The sequence below is a fragment of the Hemicordylus capensis genome, chromosome 5, assembly GCF_027244095.1.
Source record: "Hemicordylus capensis ecotype Gifberg chromosome 5, rHemCap1.1.pri, whole genome shotgun sequence".
NCBI lineage: Eukaryota > Metazoa > Chordata > Lepidosauria > Squamata > Cordylidae > Hemicordylus > Hemicordylus capensis.
Window position 1 is genome coordinate 67,999,689 of NC_069661.1, and position 22,895 is coordinate 68,022,583.

General features: G+C 44.0%; 1 protein-coding gene and 1 long non-coding RNA gene across 3 annotated transcripts in view; one reads left to right on the plus strand and one right to left on the minus strand.

Annotated features, from left to right (window-relative positions):
• The window catches only part of PDGFC (platelet derived growth factor C), a 233,273-nt gene that overhangs the window by 179,534 nt on the left and 30,844 nt on the right, over positions 1 to 22,895 (minus strand). The window contains exon 1 of one of the 2 annotated variants that reach the window (XM_053253566.1): positions 17,156 to 18,512. The exons of the other annotated variant lie outside the window; for it this stretch is intronic. Coding sequence (XP_053109541.1) covers positions 17,156 to 17,273 — 118 coding nt within the window. The 5' untranslated portion in view covers positions 17,274 to 18,512. Of the gene's footprint in view, positions 1 to 17,155; positions 18,513 to 22,895 lie in introns of those variants that run through there. 2 annotated transcript variants of the gene reach the window in all.
• Positions 4,972 to 6,723, plus strand: LOC128326549 (uncharacterized). The gene is made up of 3 exons (XR_008308111.1): positions 4,972 to 5,093; positions 5,935 to 6,003; positions 6,610 to 6,723. It is a non-coding gene; the product is annotated as an uncharacterized LOC128326549 (long non-coding RNA).

The window sequence follows — 22,895 nt, forward strand, 5'->3', positions numbered from 1 at the left end:
AACTCTTTCACAGGTAGCAAAAATGGGGAGGTTATCGGTTTCATAGGAGACCCACAACATTTGGTAGAGTTTGAGGGCAGAGGAGCAGCTTACTAGTATGAGCAGTGGTGACAACAAGCATGCAATCCTTCTTGTACAGAAAACATGCACATAGGGGAGGCGGCAGCAACATTTGAAGCTCTGCTGCTCTTCCCTGCAACCAGCTCCTGATGGCAACAGTATTTTTCCCCCAAAATGAACATTAATATTATTTCCAGTCACCACTATCTGCAGCATTGGTACCATTTGAAACTTATGAACAAAAGCAATCCCTGAGAGTGTGTTGCAATAGTCTAATAAAGATCTGACCAATGCATGTATGACAGTGACTAGATTTGCCTCTTCAGGAAACGATGCAATTGACAAACCAGCCACAGATGTACAAAGGCACTTCAGACTACAGCCACCACCTGATCATCCAAGATCAAAGCTAAGTCCGGAAGTACTTCCAAGGAGAATGCGACCCCACCCAGAACAGGCTGTATATCTATCTAATCCCAGATAAGCCTGGATTGAGTCTCAGTTTGTCAAACTACAAGCAGTCCATCACCAAGATCAGACACTGGTTAAGGACCTCCACTGAATTAAAAGCCTGGGAAATTTTAAACATTTTTATCTGGTGACACAGGTCATAAGCACCAGTGCCAGGCATATACAACAACAGAGAGTGTTCCACAAATGGAGTACCACAAAAGAAAAGGCTAATTCCCCACTCCAATCATTGTATCTCAAATGATGCAAAGCAAAGAAACCTGGAAAAAGGCCTTCCCAGACAATCTTAACAAGCAAGCATGTATGGTAACATGTGTTCCCTGAGTTAACCATTAAAGCTCCACATGGCTAGGGACCAAAACAACACTAGCACCTCTGAATGCATTCAGAAAAGCATGGAAGCCAGAGAAGTAGTTTCAACAACTTTGAGATGTGTGCATTATAATCCATGCCAGTAATCAGCAATTTCTCCTTTCTGAATCAACAGACATTTCCGAGAGGTCTAAAGGTCATATACAAGAGAACCTCATTAACCGAGGACTCACCATCCATAGTTTTGTGTATCTGTGGTCAGGTGACGAACACCCAATCTCAGTATGTGGGGTGGGGGGGGGATTCAGCCAAAAAAGAAAGGAAAAAAGGGTTAAGCACACAATGGCAGGAACCACCATTTCAAGCTTGGGAGCTTGTTCATTTTATGGCTCTTTTTAATAATAATAATTAAAACCCCAGCAATTTTCAGCCGAATTTCAGTGACACTTTGACTCATGGGGGACATCCTTGGACTCCTGAAGTCTAGTGGAGCATGGTAGGGCACTTTATTTGGTCCGTTTTGGGGGGATTTTTAAAAGTAGTCTGGGAACCTATCCACACACACACCCCAGTCAGTTTATATTGACTTTAATGCCCCATTATCTGCGGATTCGCTATCTGCGCTCCCATGGAATGGAACCCCATGGAATGGAACCCACACAAATAACAGGTTTCTCATGTATATAGTATCAATATTACTGTATCCGTGTACAGCAGTAAGATCGGAGAACATAGCAGAAACATACTGGAAACCGGTGTAACATTTGCAATGTACTCCTAGGAATGGGATGAATAACCAAGCTGAAACATATTTGGACAGAAGGCACTTCATAATTTAGAAAAAATGTAAAATCTTGGCTTTTTGCCCAGCCATTTATTTGATTCTCTGCTGCTGCTCCTTATAATCTTTATTGCTTTTATGCTTTTTGTTTTAAATTTTTTAATCAGATTTGTTTAATATTCCCCCCCCACTTAATATTTTAATTGTGTCTTTTTTACCATCTTGTGTTAAAATTTTTTTGCTGTAAACCGCCTTGGGATTGCTTTAATGAAAGGCAGTATATAAATTTAACAATCAATCAATCAATCAATCATTCTTCTGGACATGGAAGCAATGGTCCATCATTGCAACCAAGCACCAAATCATAGTTTGGCCATTAGGGATGCTCTGCAGACTCATGCATGGATTTCCTAGTTTATTCCAACTACAGTTTGCTGTGATATCTGAATTGGTCGTGTTTAGAAACATACTGTTTGGAAGCACTTGGCAAATTCAAATGTTACAGCATGCTACAGAAAGGAGATAAAAACAGGAGGGAACCATCAGATGCCTCACTGTTGTATTTAATAGGCCAGCACATTTCAGGAAAAAAGCCTTTATCACGGTTACTAGAACATACACAATTGTATACAACAAAATCCAGATACAAGGAACACATAAAACACTTTTAACAATTCATACATATATCACAAGCATATATAACACTTTATCAATATAGCTCCACATTCAGTATCTCTCTATATTCTTTAATGTGGGAGATAAAGCGATTATCCAAGGAGAAGATATGCTTCTTTTCAAAGCTGTCATATGTAAGTTTGCCATTCCCAGGCCATAAAACACTCCATGGTTACCCCTTCAATTTGCCAATAATATTTCTTACCAAAAATAAAATTCTTTTGAAGGGCTATCTCCACTAAGGATACCAGGAAATGGGTGGGAGAATGTTTATCTATGCATTTTTTAAGAGTGTCCCCTGATCTCTGTTGCTTGGTCCTGTGGGATTTTGGTATCCAAAGACTGATTTGGCAGGTGTGCTCTGTGTGTGTGTGTGTGTGTGTGTGTGTGTGTGTGTGTGTGTGGATTTGACAATAGAATTTCATGTCTGGATGAGTTCCAGACGTGAGAACTAAGAATTCGATTTACATCACACTGAGAAAGTAGTGAGTTTTCTGGATCTGTTGGTGATTTTAAAAAAAATCGTTCCACCTCAATATACACAGAGCCCACAGATAAAATATGTTTCTTAGGCTTGATAGATCACATCTTTGTACCTTACAGCACCAATGTACCTTCTGAGCAAAATTTAAGAATCATACATCATAGTTCTGTGGAGAAGGATTTATACAAGGGGGCAGGGGGAAGTGGCAGCTTTTAGTGAGGTTACCTACAATCCATAGTTAAAAGAGGTTATCGGAAGAGGAACAAGAGTCAGGGACACAGATATTGTACAAACAACTATTTCAAACTCTGAAAAAGAACATTATAAATTACTGGACTATATATATTATGAGTACATTAGGATTTCAGGATGACACTAAATTTCATTGAAGAGAGCCTGCAATCTCAAGGATATTTTGATTAGGAGTGATTTTTTGCTTTCAGTCTGCTCCATCGTAACACATCCACAGGGATGCCACATCCATGTGAATATTTCCTTTGTGGTCGTTGCATATCTATATATTTAATACGCTTAGCTGGCATGTGTGTCCTAGATTTGGCAACAGAACTCTCACGAGAGTTCCTGGCACTGAGCGAGAGTTCAGGAAAAAAAATGGTGGCAGATGGTGCCGGCGGGCCGCAAAATGGCCTGAGGCGGCAGCCTCGGCTGGCCGCTGGTGGCAGGACAACCCGGCTTGGTTGGGGGCGGGAGGCAGCGGCGGGACGGCAGGCCCAGCCGTCCCGGGTAAGGGAGAGGTGGTGGCGGCGGCAAAACCCAGAGAAGCAGCGGAGAGACTGGAAAGGGGGTGAGTGGGAAAGAAAGTGGGGTGGGAGGGGAGGGGGCAGGAGGGAGGGAGGGGGAGTGAGAGTGGGGCAGGAGGGATGGAAGAACAGCCGGCCCCAAATAGCGTACAGATGCTCTGGGTCGGCTAGTATTGCAAGTACTATACACTCATTAGGTTGCATGTGTCACAAACCAAATGAATGGCAAAAGATATGCAACACTTTACAACATCATATAGTGTTATACGATGTAACAATTTACAACATTTAATTACACTTTACATCATATGTGTTAATATAGTATATACACCATTGTATGTCCATGTAATAAATTGACAACTCAAGGATCACTCTGGATTTTGTCTCTTTGGTGATGCTTTCACTTTCCCCCCTTTTGCATACTACAGCAAACAAGTGAAGAAGAATCTCCGAACAAGAAGAGAAAAAGGCGTCTATGGGGCAGTGGTCTTCACTATTTTTGAAATGGAGGCCACCATTGCCAAGTTATCAGGGCAGACCCATTCTTTGGAAGATGACACTGCCAATTTTTAGGGCACCCCCTGTCCAACACTGCCCCTGCCAAGCCCCTCACAGCCTGCTAAAGCTCCAATCACCCTCTCCCCCACTGCTGCATAATCTGGGCTGGCCCCAGCCCCTGGTTTGCTGCTTTTCCACTCTTTGTCCCTCAACTTCTTCCTGCTTCCATCCCACTTCCCACCAGTTTGTGTGGTGCTATGGTTAACGGCAGTGCGAGCAGAAGCACATCAACTGCCTCATGACAAGCTTGGTGCTCACATCGCCCTGAGCAGTAAGGGCTCCAACTATAATGCTGCACAAACCAGCGAGAAGTTTTGTGGAGGCAAGAAGAACACGAGGGGAAGGCAGGAAAGTGGCAGGGGGCTAGGTACATAAACGTTGTTTATGTACCTAGTTTCTGTTCGCTGCATTGGGGAGGGGCAGATCAGCAGCAGGAGAAGGAAAATGAGGAAGAGGGCAAGCCAGGGACTACCACTGAGGTCTGTGCAGGCCACCATTAGCCCACGGGCCATACAACCAACACTGTTATGGGGCATTCCTGATCACCCGATGATCAGCTGCCATCATTTCTGAACTGAATCTAACAAAGCAGCTGAAGTATCTCAATAATCTGATATTGAGAATGAGACATACAAAACTGGAGTGCTATGCATTTCAAGTTCAAACTGTAGAATTCACTGACAAAGACCAACAATCCTGATAAGGCACATACATACTGTGTAAACAAACAGCTTAATATTCACATTCTGTCTTACAGAAATTTGCCCTCTTTTTCTACAAAGTCTTACTATGCTGTAAACGCAACCTCACTGCTGCAGACAGTAAATCCATCTTTGCTCCTCCATTTCAGGAGCAGTGACTAGAACTGAAATTTTTGACTCCAGCTCTGTTGAAGACTGTATGTATACACTATCCCTTGAATGCAGACTAGAGCAACAGTAGTTAACACCCAGACCAATGCCGTGCCATCTTGCAAGAGAAGAATCTTGAGGTGCAGTTTACTACTATTTTTTGGAAGGGTGGTATATTAAATAAATAAATAATAATTTTCCCTTTCCTCTGAAGCCTATCATACCCCTACCCACAAATGCAATGCTCAGAAGACATATTTTCAGGAGGCCCAGTGGGGAAATTTCAGGTGGAAATGAAGGTAGTCAAGAATTGCACCTCCCCCTTCACAAGGTGGCACAGTGTTAGTCTGGATGTCAGGCCCTGATGTACCAGAGCAGAGCCGTTGTGGATGTTAGCCAATATTTTTATATTGAACTATTGCTAGACATGGCAAACCCTCTAAATGTTCTGAAATAGCAGATCATGGCAACCAGACTAGAATATACCATTTCCAAGGTTAATGTTTCCACTATGAAGAGAACGATTTCTTCCATAGCATGCAAGAGCATCAAATCTGATATGACCAAAAGAAGTGTAATCACATTTTATTTAAAAGAGGAAGCACAGGAGGCTCCAATCCCAATTAGGGCCATGGTGTAGGAAAAGAGCATTTAACTCTTTTCCCTCTCACTGTTTTCCCACCAAAACTTGTTCTTCCCATAGTGCTATTTTCCCCAGTAGTAACAACAACAAAATTCTCACAGCTTCCCTTCTGGGCAACCAGCAGCTTAGAGGTAGCAATTTTCAACAGGAAAATGGCATGGCAGGGTGGTGGTGGGGAGGGCAGAGTTTAACTAGATAATCTTCTCCTACCACGCCGGCAGCTACTAAACAATAAATTAAAAAATAAAACAGTGTAAGAGGATGAAATGCAATGACATATCTCATCAGGTCTAGTTTGAGCCTAAATGACTACTGTATTTACCCGAATCCAACGCTAGGTTTTTTCCAAGTTCCTTGATGTTATAAAACAGGAGGTCATCTTAAATTCAGAGTCTTCTTCCTTTCAGGTAAGTACAGTATATTCTGTATTTCAGCTGTATTTTTAAAGAGGGTCAAATTAAATCCAGTCATCTTCTATTCAAGTGAATATGGTACTCTGGGATATCTTTGCATGATTTTACTTTCTCCTTGTGGGGATTGTACTATTATTTATTACATAAAATGTGTACTGAGGAAGATATGCATTCCTGAATATTATAACCCCTACAGACTCCTTAAGCAGTTCACCTTTTCTCATATAACAATTCCTCAATACAATACCACCACCAGCAGGACTTCCAAATTAAGAGTTTTACATTTGCCTTGTATAAACATTTACTAGTTAGTCATTTCATGAATTAAAAGGTAGTCTTCCTATAAAAGACTGCATAGGTGTTACAGGAAAAAAACTGATAGAAAAACATAAAATGGTGACAAGTAGATTTTGTATAATCAACTCTTTTTGAAATAACATTTTTAAAGTACTTAATCTTTGTGAACATTAAAAAGAAGTTCGCCACCCACTATGAATCAGTGAGTTTGTAGGCAGGATTTAGAGATTTACAGTACTTAAAGTGTTCTCAATTGACATTCAACTTTCAACAACCGCATTCCTTTCATTTTTATTGCATTAGGTTTCCTGAAATTTGCATGGGTATGATACATAGCTCTTCATCCTTCTTTACTTTGAAGGATAATTCAGACCTCCAAGGGGAATCCAGCAACAGTTACTTCCCCCTCCCTCACCCCAAACAGCTTTATGTTCACAATGGATGTATCACAGTTAATGAGAAAATGGAAATATATATTCAAAGTTATCTCTAAGACTGTTTCAAATTAAATTTCTACTTCACCCATAAGAGGATAGGAAGACATAGCAATTGTTGGTGTTCATATAATACATTTAAATTAATGCATATCTGTGTCGAACCAAAATGCCCCTTTCAGCTTCTCAATTCCAGTCACAAGCAAGACCAGATGAGGGACTACACCTTTTGGCAGTTTGGGGAGGGCTGAAAACAGAAGCGAAATGTTTGCCACACATAGTACCAAACAAGTGTTTGTCACACTACCTAGAGATGTATATATCAGGCACGATAAAAATATGAAAAATTAAATTAGTGGCAGTGTTCACTGATGGACACTATTTTCATCCTCTAATTTTTAAATAGAGGACTTCAAGTGAAGGCAAGAAGCTACAATGCAATGTAGCCAGTTAGATTTGGCTATGTAATAATTTCAAAAATCAAATCCAAGTGATGGCAATGCATCCTGCCCTCAATGGGGCATCTGCTCCTGCCAGAACTATGATCAGATATGAAAGGCAGTGAAAAAAAGTGAGCAAGGAGAGGGCTCTGTGAAGCAGTTTGCCCCACCAATGCCCCCTTGCAAGCCAGACATTTTTTGCTTGAGAACGATTGGCTGAGCCTTAACACAAAGCTGAAGAGAACTATAGCTTGATAGGCTTCTATCAACATAAGATTCTTCACCATTATTAAGATGTTACTGCAGGAATATGTTAAGATACTTGGAGAGAGACAGTGTAAACTTTACTGGAATAAGTCTAAATATCTCTACCCTGCTGGGCGGAATGTTAGGTAGAGCACATTTTTCTTTCTCTTGGTTAGAGAGGATAGCCATTAACTTTTCTCCCCAGCATGGGGAGTTGAGGTAGCAATGGAAACAGTAAAGAAATGAACTGCCTTATTGATCAGAATAAACTTCTGCTCTTTGAGAAGATTTAAAGCCCTTCTTATTCATTCAAACCTAGTATTATGATTATGGATAGAGCATAATATTTATGAAAAACCCACAAAGCAGCTTACATAGCAAAAGGAATGAGAAGACAGGTCTCTGTCCTAAAGGGGCTCATAATCTAAACAGAAACATAAGCGAAACACCGGCATCAGTCACTGGAAGAATGCTGTACTGTGCTGAATAGGGACAGATGGTCTTGCCCTACTAAATATAAGAGAGTTACTGCTTTAAAAGGTCCTTCTTACCTTGTTAACAGTGATTAACCTACAGAAAACCCTTTAATAAGAGAGGCACAACTCATCCCAAGGTAAATGCAGTTTGAGGCCCAATGATACCAACGTAAGTGGTTGATCACATGCTTAACAAGCTTGCATTGAAATCAATTGGATTACAACTGCTTAACATTAGATAAATGAAGGCCAGAGAATAATAAAATATGCTGAACCGTTACCAGCAAAAGATAACGCTTTTTGTGCAGTGTCTTTACTGACTCAGTGGGGGAGGGGGGAACTCTTTGTGCAGCTTTTGTTTATTTTATTGAAGATGTTTTAAATCTTCATATCTTTAAATCAAGCTACTGGTCCAAAATGAAAAGTTTTATATATTACCTTGTGCCTTTTATTTTACATATCAGCATTGTAACTTTGGCTGCAATCCTCCACGTGCTTAGGCTTCTTACATCCCAAAGACTTCAAAAGGGATGTGCAGCAGTACATTCAGATTCAATATACAGAACTTACTCCCAAGAAATGGACTGCACATTTATGAAGTCCAACATGACTGTACAGTGGTCCCTCTACTTACGAAATTAATCCGTTCCAAATGCACATTTGTAAGTCGAAAAATTCGTAAGTCAAAAAATTCGTAAGTCGAAAAGCGGTTTCCCATAGGAATGCATTGGGAACGGATTAATGCGTTCCGGAGCCTAGAAAAAAGACCCAGACCCCCAGTAAGGCTTGCAAACTGCACAGGAACATTTCTTTTCAAGAATAAACAGGCAGTAAACAGGCAGGCAAGTCAAGGAAACCGCATGTAAAATTCGTAAGTCGAAAAAACCGCATCTAAAACCGGATCTAAAACTGCCGTTTGTAACTCGAAAAATACTTATGTCGAGTAGTTTGTAAGTCGAGGGACCACTGTATTTAATTCTTCAGAAACCTTTGTATAGGATTGCAGCCTTACACACTTTACTTCTCACAGGGAATACAATAGAAGCAATGTTGGAACCTGCCACATTAAAAAATTTACTCCCAAAATTAACTGGAAACAAACTGAGCCAGATGTTTCAAAGTTGTACTCATGAAATTACCACAAGACTAATATTTTAACAAACTGAAACATCAAAAAGTTAGTGCTCGAAATGGTAAGTCAAGTTCCATATAAACACTCTGACTCATGTCTTTTCTGCACTTTCAAGTTAGACATTTATCTTTTAATAGCTATAACAATTATAAACCACTTAAAACAAAGCTGGATTCCTTTCATTAAGAAAGGTTTACAAACAAGCATGCCAACAAATATCATCTAGTTATATACTGAAGGATTAAATAGAGAGGTTTTAAGTTGTTTTTCAGTAAAGATATATGGGCCTCACAATACCTATCTGTTTGAATTCCTGGCAGGCAGTGGCAAAATGCATGCTTTTCATACACTAATTATATGAAAAAATGCAGACTTGGAAGTTGCTACGAAAAATATTATTCCTGTTGTGTAATGCAAGATTAAGAAAAGTTACACTACAGTAATGATTTAGATATTTGAAACAAGGGCATTATTGCTCAAAAGGTACCATGCACTTACTTTATATTTGTTGTTGCTAATCTACATTCTACATTTGGACAGCTGAGACACAAACTAAACTGCAGATTTCTAGACAACTTCAGCTAAAATTTGCTATTTGAGTCACTTGATTAACCAACTGGATTGGTTAATTAAGACACAGGATTGGTATAGCATGGGGGCTAAGAAACTGTGATACAAGTCAGGAAGTCCCTAGTTCAAAATTATGAGCTCAATGGGTGAGCTTAGGCAAGCCATTCAGCCTCAGTGCTGCCCCCTTACATCCAATGAGGATTAACAATATTAAATACCTTAAAGGGTTGTTGTAAAGAATATGTGAGCACTCTGAACACTAGAGTGCTATATGAATGCTAATAAAAAGTAAACAGAGGACACTTACTAGTAAGTCCCAGGCATGCAATCAGAATCCAAAGGTGTAATTCTATGCCAACATCGTTGGCAATAAATACCACTGAGCCTAGTGGAACTTATTCTCAAGTATGTATGCAAAGGATTGAGCTATGAAGGACAAGAAATGCTTAATAGTAGAATTGTTTATATGTATCTCCAATTCTGCCAGTTAAAAACCAACTTACCACTGGCAACTTCATGCAGGATTAATCTCCACCTAACTTCCATACAAAGTTACAATAGAGTGAAAAATCATTGTGCCGGTTAACAACTAGTCCAGACAGAAGTAATGAAAGAACTGAAATCTTCAGGAAAATTAAGCACTGTTTAACTTTTACATTAGAATCTGTGCCACACTGACAAAGGTAAACACTATAAAGGATAGCCTGTAATGCAGACACAACCAGGCAATAAGCAGACTTGCAAGAAGATAGGATTTTTTTCTACTCTGACTAAAAGACAATCCTATAACGTTACTCCTGTACTTCATTCAACGAATAATGAACGTACTTCATTCAAGGAACACATTATGAACAAAGATCTTGGGTATAGGGCTTTGCAGAACCGGTTCTATTCAAACCTGGTTTGAATAGTACCTGCATGGTTTGACTGGTTCAGACTCAAACTGAACCCTCCCCCCAAAGGGGTGCTGGTCCAGGTTTGAGCTGAACCAGCCCTGGTTCTAAAGGAACTGGTTTGGCGGTTAGAGGGAGCATATTTATAAAGGGGAATCCAGTGAGCCGTGGCCCAATTGGGGGAGGGGGGTCTCAGTAATGCACTGCACAATTGCATGGTGCATTATGGGACTCCTGGGGGTGGGTCAACATACGCTGGCGTGTGCCAGCACCCCAACCCTGGAGTTGACGGGCGAGCCGCAGGGGAAGCCACCGCACGTCTGGGCGGGCGATCCACCTGCCCACGGAAGGAAATGCAATTGTCTGCGGGGAAGGTAAGCTTAACTCTCCTTCCCCGCATATAGTCTGCAAGCTCTTCTCACTGATCGTGAGAAGAGCTCTATAGTATTTTAGGTGGTGGGGTCCCTGAACCAGTCTACCTGCCTGAGTCCTGATCTGTTTAGCTAGAGAAGAGGTCATTCCTTCCTGGCGATAGCTGGCATCTGAAGGAGACCAAGTTGAGCCAGTCATCCTCTTGCTCACTTGGGCAGAGCAATCTGGATAGACTCCAGCTAGAGATTCAGATAGTGGAGTGGAATCCCTTCCCTCCTGGAGATGCCTGACCTCACTCTCTCCAGCTAGTTCAAAGTCTGTTATAGACTGGCTGCTGTTCTGCAAGTGTCTTCAATTTCTTCTCAAGACTTGGCTTCCGGTGTCATCACCTCAAACAATCACATGTTCACTTGTTTTTGTACCTCAGCTTTCTGCCACTCTTTATTCAGTTGGTTGAATCCAAACCTGCTCAGCCGCATTAAATTCGGGTAGATCCTTGGCTGACTGTCTTAACAGTAAGTCATTTCAATTTCTGTTCTTATTTTAATTTCTGTTATGTTAAAAACTCAACTCATCAGTTGTGGCCCTCTGGCTGTAGTTGCCTCACATAGGCAGTAAAGTTTTTGTCTATCGATCCATCAGACCCTATGTTGGACTCTCATCCAAACTTGTAAAAGGGTGTTTTGATGGTCCAGGATGACTAGATATGCATCTATTACAGTTTTTTTTTTTTGCTTTAATCAGAACTCTCTTAGTCATTTTGACAACTGATTCAACATCCCTATTACTCTGGGGATAGGGATGTGCATGGAACCAGGCAGGGGAGCCTCAAAGGCGTGGGGTGTGCTGCTTTAAGGATGGGGGAGAGTGCACTTACCCCTCCCGGCACTTTCCCCCCGCCGGCGCTCCATTTTTGGCAAAGTTCACTTTGCCAAAAATGGAGCGCCAGCAGGGGGAAAGCGGTGGGAGGGTTAAGTGTACCCTCCCCCACCCTTAAAGCAGCACCGCCCCACTTTCAAACCGGTTCAGAGGCCCATAAAGGGCCTCCAAACCAGTTCCATGCACATCCCTATCTGGGGATAAGCAGGTGAAGATGTCCGATGATCAAGTTCTCACCAAGTCTGAAATGCTCTGAATTCTGCTGACACAAATTGTGGTCCATTATCTGAGAACAGAGTATCTGCCATTCCATAGTGGACAAAATTGCACTTTAACTTCTGTATTATTGCTTGAGATTAGGTAGTGGATCTATCTCCACAAAACCAGAATAGTAGTCGACAGTTATGAGACCACTTGTCATGAAAACAAATCTACTCCCCCCTTTTCCCAGGGCTGGCTTGGTACCTCTGTGGCCGTACAGCCTCCTCCCCCCCCCAAATGAGAAACAGATCTCACAATGTTTCCAACTGGGCATTCATGCCAGGCCAGTATACACCCCCCCTTGCTCTACCAAGACAACTCTCAATTCCCATGTGTGAGGAGTGTGTCCTTTTCATTATGTCTGAGCATTAATGCAGCAAGAATAACAGCTCTGTTACCCTGAAAAAGAATCCCATCTTGAACACTGAGCTCATCCCTCATTGCAAAGTAGGATGCTGCCTCTACTGGTAGCTCATTCTTTGACTCTGGCCAATACTCAAGGGCACTGTTCCCTCTAACAGGGATTCCCAGATGTTGACTACAACTCCCATAATCCCCAGCTGTAATGGCTTTTGCTTGGGGATTATGGGAGTTGTAGTCAACAACATCTGGGAATCCCTATTAGAGGGAACACTGCTTAAGGGTAACATGTTTGACTATCTTTAAGCTCTTTTCCTGAGCTGTGCCTTCCTGCATTGCCTGCAAATGAGGATGAGATATTGATAGGTACTGCAACATTCTGGCCATTCCCACTCCACCTTCTTGTGTGACAGCTGCCCGAGTGGCTCAAAGAGATCAGCTAGCCCTTTGCAAAACTTTGCTAGGTAGTTTGCCATTCCCAATAATCTTTGGACTGAGTACACTTTCACTCAGTATAGATCCCATACTACATCATCAATGGATGGTAGTGGGTAATGGCTACACTTTAGCACTCTGTTTAGGGGTTTAGAATCAATACAAATATGCAGTTTTCCTGCAGGCAGGACAGTTCCTGTTTCAGTTATTCTGCCAGTGCTGCAAAAATCCTGTGCTTTGGGGTCCTCCCTGGTTCTACACTGGGATCTACCTCGTTTCAGCTTTCCTACCAAGCATCCTTCATACTGAAAATCATTCCCATACTCTTGCAGTATCTGCTCCATTGTCAAGGCAGCTGGATGGTCCGCACTGCATTCAAAATATTCCAAAGTTGTACTTGAATCAGTTGCATGACCTGCACTGCTTTACTCCCTAACAGTGTTCTATAATCTTTTCATAATAACGAATTATAAGCAATAGAGCTTATTAATCTTTGGGTTGTGAATCTTAACTCTGTATCTGCCCACTGGTTTCAGAGTATTCTTGTTGTACATAATAAGTAATTGGCCACAGGGTTCATCCACCAGTGACAATGTCAGCACGCAGCAGGTGGCCATGCAGTGAACAATCCAGTTGAAAGTGAGCTGGCTTTTTGTTTAACAGCATAATGTTAACCAATGTCAAACACTGTAGTGGCATTAAGCACGGTTTTTCCCAGTATACCCAACAACATGCACATCAAGATTTGGTGATCCCAAGGTCAGACTTAGGACATCCTCACAGCCTTCAGATTCAGCACCATCCTGCACGACCTTTATTCTTAGGCTCTGATGTTGCTTAATATTTCTGCATTGACTTTGGAAGTGGTTTGGCTTGTCACACCCTTTACACTGCTGCCCATATTAGAGCATTTTTCCTTTCTTTTTCATGATGTTTTCCACAATATAAGCATTGTATCTTGGGCATCCTTTCATGAGGCTGCCTGTTCAGCCCTTGGCGGCACCTAGACCGCTGTTGGACAGCATGCACTTGCCCATCTGGGGTGCCTGCTAGTAGTGTTAGTCTCTCTTTAGAAGCTTCTGCTACCCTCCCCCCATCTCTAGGCAGCGATTCAGTGTTAAATCTCCTTCTAGCAGCAATCACTTACGGAGTTGCTGATCCCTTGCTCCACATACACTTCTATCCCAGATTAAAGAGTGTTAGTGCTCCAAAGCAGAGGTGTACCTAGGTAATTTTGGAGCCTGGACCTAAAGGCCTTTGAAACAGCCTCCACCACCACCACCACCACCAACACAGCAAGTAAAGTATCATCCACATTGTATTTTCAACATGTGGGTTCCTGAGGGCACAAACAGAAACTGAACTCATATAAAACAGATATATTTATGCAAAAGCCACCTAACAGCACAGCAGGGAAATGACTTGACTAGCAAGCCAGAGGTTGCCAAATCGAATCCCTGCTGGTATCTTTTCCACACTATGGAAAACACCAATATCAGGCAGCAGCAATATAGGAAAAATGCTGAAAGGCATCATCTCATACTGTGAGGCAGATGGCAATGGTTAACCGCTCCTCTATTTTACCATACAAAACGGCAGGGCTCTGTGGTCACCAGGAGTCAACACCAACTCAATGGCACACTTTACCTTTATATTTATGCAAATATGCATTAGCAGAAACATTTCAACACACAACCCAACATATTCCCATCCCACCCATTTCTTTCCACACTCCTCCCTCTGTCTCTAAAGCACCTGGCACAGGTCACGATCACACTTGACCACCCGGTGCAGTGTGGGCGAGCAGTGTGGGCGAGGTCAGGCTAAAAGGATTTGGGTGCCCCTAGGGAGTGTGGAGGCCCTAGACTTCAGCCCCGAAGTCCAGGGGTAAGAGCACCACTGCTCCAAAGTTACAGAGTGCAGCTAGTGTCCTTACATAAGCATTCAGGCCCTAGCCCTCTTCAGTACCCTGCTGCCTCATAAAGAAACAATAAGATTCCACTGTTTCATTCTGTTTAGGAATGCAAGAGCCATCTAGTGCCTGGAGTGACTGTTCTAAAGCAGAACCCGTGCTGAAACCAAGAGACTTGCAAATCTCTCTCCCCCTTTCTCCTGTAAGGTAGTATAGCAGCTTTACCATACACGTTTCTTTTCTCCCTCCAAGGCTAGGTCCAGATACAGTTCAAACTCCTCTCTCTGGGGCTTCCATGCCTGGGCAGGATTAGGTGCAGTAAAGTCCACTGGACACGGAGGAGGTTTCAGGCCTCACTCCATGCTGCGAAAGCCCTTGCTGTTTTGTTTGTTCCTGCTGCACTGCCTCTGCTGAGTTACTTTTCTAAACTGCTGCCACCATGTTTTGAGTGGGGTTTGCACTCATTAAAGAATCCAGCAGGAATGTAAAAAGTATTTTATTGGAGAAACCAGCTTCAACATCCATCCAAGTCCTTCCTGCTCTTACTATTCCAAGCTGTAATGACAAGCACTTCCTAGTAGCTGTTCCCTCTAACTGTATCTTCCCCGTGTTGCTGTTATTGTTCCTGACTGCTGCCCCACCATTCCTGCTTAGTTCCACATACATTGATACAGATATATTACAAATTAAATAAATACAAGGGCCCTATTTTATCTGAACTAAAGAAGCAACATTAATTCTAATTGCTATAATCCACAAGCTACTTAAACCATCATGTTCACTCCCCCCCTCCACACACACACACAACTTGAACATTTTTACACAGAAGTGTGCCAGCTAGAATGGCAGTATGAAGCATCTTATTGCTCACTGGGTATCATGGCCATTTTATGAAGCCCTAAAGCCCCAAACTCATAAAGAAACTGGAGGGCAACAGTGGTGATGAAGACGGCCCCTTTTATTGCAAGCTGGACGCTTTCTTGTACTTCAGGACAAAGATTAGTTTGATCAGAATTCTGAGGAAACAGTGGTAGATTTTGACTGTTTTGCTCACTTTCCTTTCGTCCTTTGCAGTTCCTTGGTTTTGGAATGATCCCTGGGCTACTCCTTGATCAGCAGCCCTGGCAGTCTGCAGGTGCCATATGCCATCACATTCGGAACCAGCAGTAATATGAATACTGTATTTCTTGCTGAATTCACTAGCACAAGGCTACAGATTCATATAATAGGAAAAATCTATTAGACCACTGTTCACTCCATGACAAAATATAAAATGCATATTTTATTAAGACCAGTTTTCAGAAATCACCAGGATTTTTGCTTTTCTCAGCTTTTCCTTCAGTTGACATGGCATGAGCATTGTATTCATTTTTTCCTACTGCAACTGTAGGATTCTTTCTCCCTTCTTATTTATGCCTGTTTGGCTAGTCTCTGTCTAGATGAAATCATGTCTTTCTCACTAACAAGGAAACTACTAAAATATTTTTCCCCTTACATTAACATACACCATTGGAAAACAGGGTGTATGGTAGTCTCAGTTTAGACAGCCTACATTCATGATGTGGTTTCATGTGGCATATAATGTTTCTGTTTGCAAAGGATTCCATTAAATGACTTCGTAATAGAAGATCAAGGGGGAAATCTGAATAATGTAAATCATATGGAGTTCGGAGGCTAAGCAAATTACACACCCTGAAGCTGCCCTCTGCATGAAAGGAGCCTTTCTCCAACTCTGCTCAACCTCAGCCCAAGGGAACTTACATTTGAGAGTTTTCTAAACATTTCAGGTACACTTAAAAGCTAAAAGTAATTCTCATTTGCTATGCAGATTAGCTTGTTTCCAGCACACACAAAACAGAATTCATTCTCCATAAACCCACATTGCCGGACAGATACAAATCTGTTGGCCAAAAAAAAGAGAGAGAGAGATGATTAGAATAGCCTCCACAGCAGAAACCACCACACACAAAGAGCTGATGGGGAGGGGTGTTAATCTGTACCATATCTTCTGGCTTCTTAATTGGTGCCCTTTTACCTATCCTGCTTCAGTTAACAAGGCTGACAAGTTTCCCGGGGTGACACACACACACAGTGAATTCAGACCTGCCAAGTCTCATTCATTTTGGCTTCGACTCTTTGCAAGGCTCTCGCTCTGGCGAAGGGAGACGTTTCCCCTCCCAGGATACGAGTTTCAAACGAGCATATGCACAGTCTTACTCAGAACGGTGGGGAGGGCTTCTAGTTCCAACGTGAAAACACTCGCCCTTTAAAAGTTGTCACCCAGCAGCCTCACAACAGCCCAGCCCCTGAGGCTTTGCAGAAGGGAATGCAAATCCTGCCTGACCGCTTCAACGACTCCTCCTTCCCCAGTGTGTGCTGCAAATGCAACACTTTTATGCCTTCTCTAGACATAACACCACACACACACGCGCGCCTTACCGTTTTGCTCCTTGGCGCTGGAAAAGTGGAACTTGCTGCTCAGGTTCGATTCGGCGGCGGCTCCCTGTCTTTGGCTGACCAGGGCAGATGTCAGCAAAAAGACCCCGAAGAGGAGCATTTGGCAGGCTGGGGTTGAAGCTCTCACGCACACACGCCAAAGCACTTGCAGCTCAAGTCCTTGTCCGAGTCCTTTTCACCACCGCCACCACCCCGCGAAGGCTGTGCCGCCGGGGAGAAAGCCGCACTGAGCCTGCTCGTGCTCGGGCACCACAGAAGAGCAGGGTAGTCCCCACATAATCCCATGCAAAACTTTTTCGCCCCCCTCGGCAGTCCTTTTTGCCTGCGCCTCCAGGGTTTTTCCTTTCGCCTAGTTCAAAGCATAATCTGGATTTAGAGCAGCTTCCCAAGGACGCGGCAGTCCCGGGGAAGAAAGGGGGGAAAGGGAGTGGGAAGGGAAAAGGCTAGGGAAGGAGGAAACGGTGCGAGAAGTCAGAAGAGCACCTGTCAGCTTCGGGGGGGGGGGGGGGCGGGATAGATGGCCAACAAACCGAGGAAAAGGGGGGTCGGGGGGGAAGAGCCCCCTTTGGGAAGGGGAAAAAAAAGACACCACCTTGTCCTCTCCTACTACTCAGCAGACACGCTGCCAAACCAGCCAGACTCTTTCGCCCCCACCAGCTAGAACTCCCGGGCGCTTTCCCCCCTCGTCTTCACGTGTTCCTGCCATTCCCCCTCATCATTCCCGATGGCGGGGCGGGAGAGGGATCTAGGAAAGGAGAGAAAAAGAGACCTACAGGCTAAGTCCCAGGCAGACCGGGAGAGCGCGAGGAGCAAAAGACCGCAGGCTCCTGTTCCCTTCCAAGCAGCAAGTAACTGCACAGACCCAGCAGCACCTGGTTTCAGTTTTACAACACAGAAGTTTGCTTGGGAGAGGAGCGGAGGACAACAACACGCATGCAACAAAACTAGCGCGAGAGTCCCTCAACAACCCGTTTACCTCAATGCTTCTTCCTACCTCCTGTCGTCCCCCCCCCCGCTTTTTAAAAGGAATATTTTCTGCTCCACCCCAAATCCTTGCGTGCCCTCCCTTCCCGCTTCAACTCTCCTCCTCACACAGCCTTCTATGGTCTTAACACAACCCAATTCTGGTCTCTCCGTCGACTCTCCTATATGCTTCCCGTTCTCTACTCAGTCGACGACGGCCCGAACCTGCCGCCCCCCTTCCTCCTCCTCAGCCGCCAGGTCTGGCGGGAAAAGGTGGCGGTGGGGAGAAGGAATTCTCCTCCTCCCCGCTTCACGAGACAGCAGGAGGGGCTGCCGTAGCAGCAAGAGCTCACAAGCAGCCCTGGAATGGCCAGTCAAGCGTGCCCGGCTGCAGCGCCGGGTGACGTTTGCTTGTGCTCAGGAGGCGGCAGCACCAGCAATTCAGAAGTCGTGCAAAGTTCAAGTCAGGGACTACTGGACACTCAGTCGCCCTCTCTCTGGCCTCCGCCCCTTTTTTTATTGTCAGCTCTGGCGACATGATAATAGGTGCTATTAAAGAAAAAAGAAGAAGAGGGAAGGTTCATGTCAGAGCGCCGTTTGGACAAGGGTTCAGCCGCAGGCTGTTTTTCTTTTGGCTACTTCTCGTCTGCTGTTATGGTAGTATGGATGTCACTGAGCAGGTGCGAAGTGCATTTCCTCAGCCCTTTCCCAGGTCTGAGATCAGGAGTCTAAGCCTCCAAGCACCTTTCTTTATAGAAATGAACCATTAAACCTAGTTCTCCTCTTTTGTTTTCCAGCAGAGGAAGTGTTCAAATTAAGGGCGGTGGGGGAGGGGGAGGTATGGTACTCTTACCAAAAGCCTGAAGCCCAAGAAGGGACTGTTCGCTCTTCAAATTGAGGTGTAACATTCAACTCCTGTCGCTGCTCTTTGGCTTTCACTGCTTAGGGTTGTGTCAGGTCACAGTATAAGAGGGAACATAGGGTAGAAGCCACGACTGGCAACATTCATTTCAGAGTTTACCAGCCTGTACCTTCTTGAGTCCCTTTACAAAAACAAAAAGTTTAAAACATTACAACAACTGAAAGTTTTAAAAACAATATTTTAAAACAGTATTAAAACCATTAAAACAATATTAATTAAAAGCCTGGGTGAACACACGCATCTTTAAAGACTTTTAAAAAGCTGTCAGAGATGGGGAGGCTCTTATTTCACTAGGGAGCGCATTCCAAAGCCTCGGGAAAGCAGTGGAGAAGGCCCGTCCCTGAGTAGCCACCAGACGAGCCAGTGGCAAATGCAGACAGACCTCTTCAGATGATCTCAGTGAGCGGTGGGCTTCATGATGTTCTCTTAAATATCCAGGGCCCAAGCTGTTTAGGGCTTTATAGGTTGTAACCAACACTTTGTATTTTGCCCGGGAACATTTCGGCAGCCAGTGTAGCTCCTTCAATACAGGAGTTATATGGTCTCTCTGAGATGACCCAGAGACCAACCTGGCTGCCGCATTCTGGACCAACGGTAGTTTCCAGACTACATACAAGGGCAGCCCCACACAGAGCGCATTGCAGTAATCCAGTCTGGAGGTTACCAACAGATGTACCACTGTTCTGAGGTTGTTCATCTCAAGAAATGGACGCAGCTGGCATATCAGCCGAAGCTGATAGAAGGCACTTCTGGCCACAGCCTCAACCATTACTTGCCCATTTCCTTCCTACTAGTAGTACATTTATTTATTTATTTATTTATTTATTTAATATATTTGTATACCACTCACTACCGAAGTCTCTAAGTGGTTTACAACAATAAAACAAACCAAGAAATTTAAAAACAATGTCCTACTCGCTTCTTAGTTCCCCCCGCCCTTCTCTTCAACTCTACAGTTCAGTCCACACATTTTTCAAATCACTACAAATCACTGGAGATGAAAAACCTATCATGGATTTGTGCACTTCCTTCCCTTCCATGATTTGCTATAACCATAGATTGCTGTTACTTCCAAGTGAGATCTAACTATGCTTAGTGCTAACCAGGATTGTTTCCAGTAATATGAAACCTTAGCTTGAAGTGTTGTTACAATTTTTATTAATTTGTTATATTTATATATTGCTTACTGAGCAGTGTCCTCAGAGTGGTTTGCAAAATCCAGATGAGCCTATGGCAACTGTAGACCAACCTCTCCAGATGATCTCAACGGGTGAGATGGGGTTCATGGGGAAGAAGACATTGAGCCAGATCTCATGATCAGTGAGACCCAGTTTTTGTGATTGCGCGGGGACAGATTTATTTAAGAGAATGAGGCTATCCTAGTTCTCTGACTGCTGGCTCTGTGACAGAGCCGGCAGGGGTTGGGTGGAGCAGGGGCCGATCGACCCCCGGAAGCTCCAGCATGTCCTCCACGAGTGCGGAGGGCATGCTGGCAAGACCCCTGGAGCCAGGAGGCAGCTTTTCGCCTCCTCTCTGGGGGGCTACTCATGAGTAGCCACAGTGTGGCGCTGCGCTGTGGCTATTCACGATCAGGAAGCCTGGGTTTGTGGAGTGAGCACTCCGCAAACCCGGGCTAAGGGGAGGGCTACAAAATCAGGCTAGCTGCTAGTAAGCCACCGGGCTCGCCTGCGAGCCCGGTGGTTTACACGATCAGCAAAAATCGGGCTAGGGTCTCCTAGCCCGATTTTTGCTGATCGTGAGGATAGCCTCATTCTCTTAAATAAATTTTGGGGATGCCAGGGAGGGAACTTGGAACCTTCTACATGCAGGATGCTGATGTTAGGGATGTGCACGGAACCACGGAGGCGTGGTCCGGCACTGGGGGGCATGTAGCTTTAATGGGGTGGTGGTAGTACTTACCCCCCCGCCACTCTTCCCCCTCCGGCACTGGTGCGTTTTAAAATCTTCCTGGGGTGGCAGAGTTCCTCCCTGCCACCCCTGCCCCCGTCGTTGTCATCCAAAGCCTTCAAAGGAGTACCGCTAGTGGCGCGCATGCGCCCTGCGCAGTGTGCGCGCTCATCTCCGCCGCTGGCGCGTGCGCGCCACATACGTCATGGCACATGCGCACCGCTAGCTGTCCTCCTTTGAAGGCTTTGGATGACAACGACGGGGGCAGGGGCGGCAGGGAGGAACTCTGCCGCCCCAGGAAGATTTTAAAATGCACCAGCGCCGGAGGGGGAAGAGCGGCGGGGGGGTAAGTACTACCAACCCCCCCTTAAAGCTACATGCCCCCGCCCTCCCGAACCCCCGGACCACCGGACCTCCGAACTGGTCCGGCGGTCTTTTACATTGTGCCCGGACTGAACCATGCACACTCCTAGCTGATGTTCTTCCGAGAGCAGTCCCATCCCCTAATTGGAATATCTTACAATGCTCACATGTAGTCTCCTATTCAAATGCAAAGTTCATTTGGGCTCAGCTGTTACACAATTTTTCAACATCTTTAGCTAGAGCAAGGAGTATATTCCTCAGAAGCTTATGCCGCAGTGGCATTACTCAGGGTTTTTTCTTGGCGATTGGCCCTCAATGCGTAGTATATACGTCCTAAAAAAGAATGCAGGTTCGATAGAATTTTCCTCTGGTTTACATCATTCTACAATAGCGTGGTAGCACAAGGACACTATTTTGAACCAAAAAGTCTTTATGGGAAAGAGAAAAAAATTCAGTACTGGGTGGGCACAGAGCTCTGAAATTTGGCACGTAGGTAGCGGAGGATGGCATTATTCTGTGTATTTAATTTCACGTTCCTTGGTCCATCCATTGATGTTTCTTGCTTTTAAAAAATAGTTTATCAGATGTGAAGTTATTTTTTTTGCCACTGCTGTTACTGCAATTTTGGCTTAAGATCTTAAAAATCATTAAAAATCCATAGATTGAATGATTAATTCAAGTGGGACAGTGAGACATGATTATTCCTGGATATAAACTCTATAGAAGGGACAGGGAGGGGAGGATTGTGGGAGGAGTGGCACTGTCTATCAAAGAAGGGATAGATTCCAATAAGCTAGAAAACCTAGGTGGACAGGAGTCCTCCACATAATCATTATGGGTAACATTACGAGGACTGAATTGAACTGTGTTATTAGGGACATGCTATCGCCCTCCAGATCAAACCACTGAGAGTGACCTGGCGTTGGAGAAACAAGAAAGGTGTCAAAGAGAGACAAGGCAGTAATAAAGGGCGGCTTCAACTACCCACACAAAGACTGGGTACATTCACATTCAGGAAATGAAAGAGAGGCCAAATTTCTAGACATGCTAAATGACTATGCCTTAGAACAGTTAGTCGTGGAACCAACCAGAGATATGGCAACCTTGGATTTAATCCTGAGTGGTGCCCAGGACCTGGTACAAAATGTCAGAGTTGCATAACAATTGGTTAGCAGTGACCATAGTGTGATCCAATTCTGCATATATGCGAGTGGAGAATTGTCAAGTAAGTCCAACACAGATGCTTTGGACTTCAGAATAAGAAACTTCTCAAAAATGAGGGGATTGGGAAGAAGGGAGTTGAAAGAGAAAGTCAGGAGGGTCAAATCACTCCAGAAAGCATGGAACTTATTTAAAACCACAAGATTCTGACTGAGGAGCAGTTTGGCTTCCGTGCAGGCCTCTCTGTCTTGGATCCAGCCTTAATTTTACAGCATTTAGTAGGGAAATATTCTTCTAATCCGAGCTCTGCTCTGTTTGCAGGCTTTGTTGATTTTAGGGCAGCTTTTGATTCGGTCTCTAGAGAGAAACTTTGGAATAAGCTTTTTAATTCTACAATTGATGGTT